Source organism: Enoplosus armatus, chromosome 8 (genome assembly GCF_043641665.1).
Source record: "Enoplosus armatus isolate fEnoArm2 chromosome 8, fEnoArm2.hap1, whole genome shotgun sequence".
In the NCBI taxonomy this organism is placed as follows: Eukaryota; Metazoa; Chordata; class Actinopteri; order Centrarchiformes; family Enoplosidae; genus Enoplosus; species Enoplosus armatus.
This window is the reverse complement of record NC_092187.1, coordinates 16,939,426-16,948,553: the sequence shown is the minus strand read 5'-3', so window position 1 is coordinate 16,948,553 and position 9,128 is coordinate 16,939,426. Positions and strand designations below refer to the sequence as shown.

General features: G+C 39.8%; 1 protein-coding gene across 2 annotated transcripts; it reads left to right on the top strand.

Annotated features, from left to right (window-relative positions):
* The first annotated feature begins 1,305 nt into the window (after nucleotides 1-1,305).
* On the top strand, nucleotides 1,306-9,128 carry LOC139289392 (serine/arginine repetitive matrix protein 5-like). Of its 2 annotated transcripts, XM_070910989.1 has the most exons (8): nucleotides 1,306-1,427; nucleotides 1,566-1,631; nucleotides 2,543-2,623; nucleotides 2,736-2,839; nucleotides 3,008-3,201; nucleotides 5,780-5,838; nucleotides 7,537-7,695; nucleotides 8,568-9,128. In XM_070910989.1, the coding sequence occupies exons 2-8, from the start codon at nucleotides 1,593-1,595 to the stop codon at nucleotides 8,748-8,750; spliced, it is 819 nt and encodes a 272-aa protein (XP_070767090.1). In that variant the 5' UTR covers nucleotides 1,306-1,427; nucleotides 1,566-1,592; the 3' UTR covers nucleotides 8,751-9,128. The 2 variants fall into 2 exon arrangements, with proteins under 2 accessions (XP_070767090.1, XP_070767088.1); XM_070910987.1 differs by lacking the exon at nucleotides 1,306-1,427 and having other exon boundaries at nucleotides 1,449-1,631.

Genomic DNA, 9,128 nt, shown 5'->3' with positions numbered 1-9,128 from the left:
TGAGGTTGACCGTTCTCTGACTCTCTGTTGTGATCTAGAAACATGTGGTGTAGGACAACATCACTCAGAGTTTAACAACGAACGTCTAAATCATATTGTTGGGGGTTTCAATCAAAGGCAGTGGTGGAAGAAGTAGAAGTAGATTCAGATCCTTTACTTAAGTAAAAGTATCAATACCACACTGTGAAAACACTGCACTACAAGTAAAACTCCTGCATTCAGAACATATTATTTAGAAAGTATTATAAGCAAAATTTACTCAAGTATCACAAGTAAAAGTGCTCATTATGCAGTAAAATGGTCCCTGGCAGTGTTTTATTATCATATATAACATTTTTGGATTCATATTACTGCTGCATGACTGTGTATGTTGCATTGTACTGTTGCAGTTGTTTAAGGTTGAGCTAATTTTACTACTTCATATACTGTTGGGTAGTTTAATCCACAGCAATGCATCATATAAGATCCATAAGATCATCATATATTTGTAGCTTCGCTGTGTGAGAACCACGTATATCTCTAAAAATCAACTTTTCACGAGCTCAGAAAAAAACAGCCCTGTTTTTTTTTTATTTTAAGAAGTAGGAGAATATTCTCAGGCCATTAGTTTACCAGAAAAAAAAAATATCACCGAATTTGGAGACACGTGGTTTTCACTGGACAGGAAGGGTATGAAAAAATTGTAATAAGAAACGTAACAAGTAACTACAGCTGTCAGACAATGAAGTCGAGTAAAAAGTTACATTAATCAGAATCAGAATCAGAATCAGAATCAGAATCAGAAACTGTTTATTGCCAAGTAACATACATTACAAGGAATTTGCTGTGGTCTGAAGGTGCTATTGTTTTGATAACAAATAAGTAGAATATAAAAGCTAAAATAAGAATAAGAATAAAAATAAAAATAAAAAAAATAAGATAAGATAAATAACAACAGTGCAGTGACCAGAATAAAGTAAAGTGTCCAGATAAAGTGTCCAGTAGGGGGTGGGTGCGTTAATGTAACGCAGTGGGGACAGGGGTGATGTACGTTAATATAACGTATAGCTTGTTATTAAACGGAAATGCTCAAGTAAAAGTACCCTGAATCTATTTAAATACAGTATTGGGCTAAAAGTACCGGATTACATCCCTCCACTGATCACAGGTCAAACTCAACAGTTGTTGAAGTGCGCCATCATTTGGTCAAACCACAATCTCATACAACCAATCCGTAAAACAAAGGTGTAAACAGGTGACAGCACAGGCGGTGTACTGCGCCTGCGCGTTTTCAGGAGACCAGCCTGGTTCTGTCTTCGGTTTTGATATCAGCCCTCATGACAGCAGTCTGAACCTGTTTGGGTGGCGGCAGAAAAAAAGGAAGTTAATGCGGAAACCAGAGAAAAACGCAAGTTGTTTGTCGACAACGCGAAGTCTTCAATCACAAGGTAAACCTTTAAAACCTTTCACGTCGCAGTCTGTTTGGAGAAGAGTTGACTCTGCAGATGTGCGACGGGATTAAGTTGAAAGTTGCTGGTCTGCTGGACTCGAGAGACAGAAATAAAGTCAACATGTCATTCAAACAGATCAAACAACGCTGCGAACAGACGGACATGGATCGTGCACGACCGCAGGACACGCAGCAGAGCAAGGTAATAAGTACTTCCTGATTGATAGTCAGGTGACCTGCCTCCCCTTTGACCTCACACACCTACCTTTATATTCAGTCATTCAATACAGAGCTGAATCATTAACTAACTAAAGGCCAGAACAAGATCTGTATTTATCTCATCATAAATATGACAAAATTAAAATAACACTACAGGAGATTACAACGTGTTTCAAGCACATGAGGGCACTACTGAGTATCACACACACTGTTATAGAAATATAATGATAGGGTGGTCCTGTGTACTTTCTAGCACTAAACACTCATTTATTTTCAAGAGTAAGTAATAATAACTTGATAACTGCACAATGACAGGAAGTGGGAAGTTGACTATTTTTGTAAGTAGGGGTCACATCACTCTCCTCTCTGTTGTTCGATGTGTGTGGTGTCAGAGTTTACAACAACCAGATGTAAATTAGATTTCCGGTCCTTGGTCTAACCCCCTACCCCTAATCCCTAACCCCTAATTCACTGTATTTAAGGCGCCAATGAGCACTAAAAACATCTAAATGTTCCCAAAGAAAATCTGCATCAACAATAGTTAAGCATTATTTGTAAGGGTTGATTAATTTGTCCATTATTTCTTGATAAATCTGTCATTCGTTTAATCTACAAAAAGGTCAGAAAATAGTGAGAAAACTTCCATCACAGTCTCCCAGAGTCCAAGGTCACATCTTATTATTGCTTTTTTTGTCGGACTAACACCAAAAGTAGCAGATACTCACATTTGAGGGGCTGGAACATGGAAAGGTTTTGCCTTTTTGCCTGAAAAAAAGAGGATTAATTGATCATCTTTTTCTTATTAACTAATTGTTTCAGCTCTAATAATATCATACACTACCTGTACTGTGACACCATAATAACTGTGGTTAACATGGTGCTTTCTTTCTTCAGGGCTCCACGTTGCGGCACAGGGAACACAGCAGTGAGTCTGTCGACAAGAGGCCCACTGACAGCTCTGTGTCTCCCACTCAGGTACGTCCTGCTCTCAGATGTCTCAAGTTGACATTTTGTAGAGTGTACGATTGCTCTGCTCTCTTTGTAAAGAACCACAGCGTGATAAATCGGTTTACCTCTCTCGATTCAGGATGAGAAGAGGCTGATCAGAAGAGTACAAAGTCCATCCAGGCCGAGGGCATGGCTGTCCAATTCTTACAAACCGAAGTTTGGAGGGCGATTCTACAGACCTCGGTAACACTGACAGGTCGAGAACAGGGTGCACTTTGTATTTTGTTTTCCTCGCAATGTGTTATCGTTCCACGTAATAGCAACAATGGAGTTACCTGCAAAATTGATGATGAAGTTGGGGAACGATTCTGGCTGCTCTGAAAGCTCTCTGTTCCCCCTCAAATGATGCAGTTTTCCAAGGGATGACCACTCGTTCTACAAACCTGGCTTCAGCAGCCAGAGGTACCACCACTTCAACCCACGGGGTTACTTCCACCGGAGAGATCATTTCCTGCCTAAGTTTCACCACATCGCACACAAGGAGAAGGAGCGGTACGAGCCGAGAGAGAGGACTGATGGAAGTTCTCCTCAAAGACAAAACAGCGGTAAGTTTACGTCTGCAGCAGAAGTCTGTGAAAACAATGATATTACACACAACCCCTTCATCTCATTTGAATATATATGAAGATATCAGCCACTAAGAGATTTAACAAAATGGGCCAATGCTACAACATACACTAATATTGGATAACATTTCCTGTTTCAACATGACAATTCCCCTCTGGAAGAACTGACCTCAACCCCATCCAACATCTTTGGCAGCGGATGTGATGGCCTCAGCTATTCTTCATACTCACACTCAACCTCACTAATGCTCTTGTTCAGTGGCAAGACTTTTTATGGGACAGACAGCTGTGATTTTACAGGCCAGTTTTTCAGATTAGATCCATTCATAAGAACTACTGTAATACTGTAAATAAGCCAGTTTGAAGCTGTAAAACACAAAGACGGTGTTTCTCTGTGGTGTTGCCGGAAGTGTGAGGCCACAGGACTTTGTACCTTTTAGTTTTAATATAGTAAATTTAATAATAAAGACTGCAATTAACCAAAATTAAATTAGCTCCTAAATTGTGAATTTGTGAGGCTATGTTGGTCAGGATTTCTCCAAAGGGCAATGGGCCATTTTCACAGAAGACATTTTGACGTGTCACAGTAGAAGAAGCAGAAGTGTAAATAATGAAATTAATGATGGCAGAATTCCATCGATAATGTTATTAGTAACACCTGTAACAAAAAAACTTTATTATTTATTTATATAGTACCTTTCCAAACAAAGTTGCTTTAGAATAAAACCAAATAATACACTTTTTGATAGAGCCAGGCTAGCTGTTTCCCCCTGTTTCCAGCCTGTATGCTAAGCTAAGCTAACCGGCTGCTTGCTGTAGCTTCATATTTATGGCACAGACACGAGAGTGGTATCAATCTTCTCATCTGTTTCTCAGACTTTCACGAAAATGTCAAACTGTTCCTTTATTGCTCATGTTTTTGGAGTGGGATGTTGATGTTTGTGTGGAAACATACTTTTGGCTATATAGTGGTTTGTGAGTTGCAGGGAGTTTATTTTCTTATTTAAGCACTGCATACAAATCTGAATGTATAAATGCCCAAACAGGAGAACACACTGTGCCTCTCTCACACACACACATATATTATACGTTATATTAACGTACATCACCCCTGTCCCCCCTGTGTTACATTAACGCACCCACCCCCTACTGGACACTTTATCTGGACACTTTACCTTATTTTGGTCACTGCACTGTTTGTTATTTATCTTATCTTATTTTTGTTTTTATTCTTATTTTACCTTTTATATTCTACTTATTTGTTGTCAAAACAATAGCACCTTCAGACCACGGCAAATTCCTTGTAATGTATGTTACTTGGCAATAAACAGTTTCTGATTCTGATTCTGATTCTGACATGTACAGTCAGACACAGTAACAGAAGCACATATACACTATAATACAGTTTAATACAACAACAAACCAGCCTGACAAACAAATAACCCCCTAACACATTATAAACTTACAAAATGTTTGTTGTTATTGCCACCTCCTGTACATATGAGCATATACATTAAATTACAAGCTGTGCAGTGTCGTCACTTTATTAAATGACCATTAGGTGGCAGTATAAGGAAGCAGAGGCACACATGCACATTTCCATGAACACTTTGCATTGCAAATATTTGGAGGGCATTTGCTCATCGTGGTATCTGGTGGTTGATAGGTAGTCACACTCTGGTAGCAACAAACCAGTGTTATATAATGCTGATCACTAAGAAGCTTTTCCTGGACTCAGTAGATGGATTATGTCAATGCTCCTACCAATGAATTGATAGTAGTCCAGCCATTATACAGTACATGTCCCAGTATGTCTGTCTCATGTAAACTGTGTAATTTAGTCACAGGTAGATTTATTTATTAGATACTTGAGAATTATTTGTCAGTGGGAAGAGTCTGGAAGTAAACAGGAGGGGTTTCAAATTTGTTACGATCATGTTTCCTTTGTTTTAACACTGACTGTGAATGTTTTTGTTGATTTGTTTTTTTCCTGGTATAAAGAGGTATGCTATGTTGTTTTTAACGACTGAGCTGTTGGTACTGTATGTTTTTATCTTCTCTTGCACTCAGGCACTGTATGTGTGCGCACACTGCAGCACTGTGGAGGTGTGTGTTTGTGTATGTGTGAGTGTGGAACAGGTTTTTGTGTGCCTGAGTGATGGTGCGATGATGGTGACTCATCACTGATTTGTGTGTATATGAGAGTGTGAGAGAGAGAGAGAGAAGCCAGCAGTATATAATGAGCCATAACAAAACTATTGCTTCACATAGGAATACTGCAGTCCAACATTTCATGGCAAAATTCCCAAATATCGGAAGATTCTGCTTAAATATATATTGAATTTTCATTTTTGTAACAGGAGGCTGAAGAGAAAGAGAGAGATTAGGAGGCTTATACATCAATAGTAACCTAAAGATACACATATACATGCTGTGTGTAGCTATATGTATGGTAAATAGAAAAAGAAGGCCCCTCTATCATTTCATTTCAGATAGCACTCATAAATCCTCTTTTTGTGTTGTTGTGTTGACCGTGTGGTTTTTGTCTGTTTTCCAGCCACTAGAACTTTCTTACCAAGGTCCACCTCCAGCAGAGACAAGGACATGCAGTTCATCGTAAGTGCACAGGCAGAAAACCTGCTCTGTTTTTCCCCCTTCTGGTATTCCATTTTGTCCTGAAATGTGGAAAAATATCGTGGTCCTTTAAAAATGACCTCATGTGCTTCCAAAATAACGATTTGATGGAGGGCGGCGCGGTCTGAATGATGTTATTGTGACATGATTCATAAGAGCTTTTGACAATTTTATCCTAATTAGCAAATAAAAATCATTTGAAGATGAAAGTGATTTGAGATGAAACGCCGTTTTCTATCAAGTGGTAGAAATACGGGCTGCAACTATTATTTTCATTATCAATTAATCTGCGTATTTATTTATTTGTGTATACATTTTAGAAGCTGTTTTTGTTAGTTCATTAGACATGAGCTCATAGCAGACCGACTTAGCTGTAATTCGAAGAGCGCAGGCGCTGCAGAAAAGGCTGAAATCAAATGGCCGCATAACATTTCTTGGCTGACCTGAACACAACAAGGAGCAGAGCAGCACATGATGAATCACCGCTGGTCACTGCTGCAGTGAAGTTAAAGTGAAGAGAGGAAGAGGAATCGAAGAATAACTGGTTTCAGATTTTCAATGATCTAATCAGTGTTGTGTTAATAAATGTGGCCGTAGGCTTTTTAATAATGCCAAAAGGTACGATCTGTATTTAATAACAAGTAAACCTTCTTAGCGTGTTAGTCATTAAGTCATTAAGTCATTTTTCCTGATGCTGCACTTCAGTAATGTCTGAACAGTAACATTGACTAATATTGTAAAAATGACTGTTCAAGCCTTTAATGTGTAGATTTATTCTTTATGTATACCTCTTAGATCAGTCGTACGTAAGAACAACTTTTGGGTTGCCAGGTTGTGAGACATCTCTTCAGCTGGTGTAGCCTTCTGTCTTTTTAGCTAGCTTGTTTGGTCACTTATCACCTTTTGAGTGAATGTGGCTAACTTGTTAGCAAACAATTGCTTATTTACACATCCAGCAGACGCAGAGGAACATTAGCATTCATTTGGAGTTGTGTTTCTGCCGACCTGATAAATGTAAGCCCAATATTCACTCTCTTTTAGCTCTGTTTTTGGTTTCTACCAACTCCTGAGGGAAATATTTGTCTGTTTTGCTGCTAAATGCTCCACTATGTTCACCAGCTAGTCGCTAACTGTGTGGCGCTGGGCAGGAAGTGTACAGTTGTTTTTTAGAAGAAAAAAAAATTAGCTGAAAGCAGCTGTTGCATCTGGAAACAACACTGATTTAAAGCTGTGAGAGTGAACCAAAACAGTACAGTTACACCAAAACAATGAGCTTAAAGATGCTAAAACGCTCTGAAGAGCTGAGAGCAGTCGGGGAACACATTTGAGCCATTGCTAATATGAAAATACTGATTATAGCAGCTTTAATAAAGAGTTGTGAGCACTACATTAATGGGTAAATAAATTACTTATTAGGAAGTGGTACCAGTTTTACCTACTTACTCCCTGTAGACCCCTTTTATTTATCATGTTTGCCATTGAATACATGCAGTCAGAACAAATTGTGAATTTATAATTCACTCAGTGTTACAAGTTGACATGTGGAACTTAACATTTAGTCATCTTCTCGTCATTAGCAGCTCAGTCATCATCAGTGTTTGCGCCCATGTTTTTGGCCAACTGTCTGATTACTATAGTCCAACGCTCGTCTCGTTTTTTTTTTTCTTTTTTCTTTTGCAGGTTTGTCAGAGCGACAGGAACCAAAGCAGGGAGAGAGATCACAGGGGGACCAAAAGCAAAGAAAGAGAACGAAGCAGAGACCGGGAGCTGCCTTCAACTGCGAGCCAGGCGGTGACACGAGACAGAGCCATCCAACAGAAGAGGAGAGAGATAGACGAGGTAGAGGAGCGCACACAAACGTGCTCGCACCATGGGAGAAGGGTTAGTTATAAACAGAGGAAGAGGAAAGATGAGAGAAGCTGGGATTAGAGAAAGAGTGACAGAAGTAAAGCTCTTGGAAAGCACTGGGAGACATGTCACAAGAAGAAAAGATTTGTTTTCTGTAGTCTAAACATTAATTTTGAAATGCTGAGCCTGAGGCAACTCGAGTGTCATTATTGTCTTCAGTTTGCCGAGCCCGACAAAGAAGGTCTTATTCATCGTTCGACATGATTGATGGTGTTATTTTTCTTCTTAGTTTTGTAATTGAGCAAAAACGCAATGTTAGGCTGTTTTATCCCGGCTCACCTGCATCACAGGAAGCTCCAACACGTGCTGTAATGCTGTCTTCAATGTGACAGACATCACATGAGGCTCTTCTCATAGACTGTGTTTGTGAGAGAGAGAGAGTGTGAGTGTGAGTGTGAGTGTGTGTGTGTGTGTGTGTGTGTGTGTGTGTGTGTGTTTCCACCCACTTGATTGGAAAGATGGCCTCTTGCTTTTCATATCTCCATGGTTGCAGGATTATAGAGGCAATGCGAGGAAGACAGTCTGGCAACAGGTAGCTGATGAAAACATGTCCACTGAAAATCTCGGCACATAGAGGCACACACAATACTTGTGAACAGTTTGCATGTGAGCGTTTCGGCTGATTGTTAATCCATTCAGTGGTAATTGGAAATGCATGACTTCTCACTCAACTCGTTTGTTGTGCTCTCTTTCCTTTTCCCTCCAACACTCCCACTTTCTCTTCTGTTTGTCTATTTCCCTGCTCCCTCTCGCTCTTCACTCTCGGAGCATTTGCCCTAAAACCATGCGTGTGTGTGTCACAGGTGTACTATCAGGAATGCGAAATGTTTGGCCTTGTGGCAAAGATGCTGATTGCAAAGGATCAGTCCCTGGAGCGTCCCATCCAGTCGTCGCTGCAGGAGAACCTCAGGGACATCGGCAAGCGCTGCGTGGAGGCCATGGAGAAATTTATAGAGGACTATGACTCCAGGGAGCTGTCTCACTAATCAGACACACTCTCATCATGCCTGTCTGCCTAGCATTGATCCCACTTGTAAAAGTGTTGAAAATGTTATTTCAGGTGACTGAAGGCTGCTTGTGTTTCTTTCTGTGTTTGCCAGTAGAAGTAATAAGCTCGTACATTCAGTCTGCTGCCTGGACAAAGTCCTGCTCTTTGCTCGGCCTTATGCTGTGCACTGAGCAACGCTGGTGAAAAATGAAAAGGATGATTGATTGTGATTTGGACGTTTTGATACTGCTTCTAATTTTGAGAATGTGATGATGATGAGGATACAAAAATACACTGGTTGTATTGCTTTAAGTGTCCTTATGAAGAAGTCAAAAACGTATTTTGACATCCGACTGTTTTGCTTAATTTATTATGC

Coding starts and splice junctions, on each gene's coding strand:
- LOC139289392 (XM_070910987.1), top strand. CDS start 1,485: ATGTGCGACGGGATTAAGTTGAAAGTTGCTGGTCTGCTGGACTCGAGA. Junction 2,624..2,735: donor GCTCTGTGTCTCCCACTCAG/GTACGTCCTGCT, acceptor CTCTCGATTCAG/GATGAGAAGAGGCTGATCAG. Junction 3,202..5,779: donor TCCTCAAAGACAAAACAGCG/GTAAGTTTACGT, acceptor TCTGTTTTCCAG/CCACTAGAACTTTCTTACCA.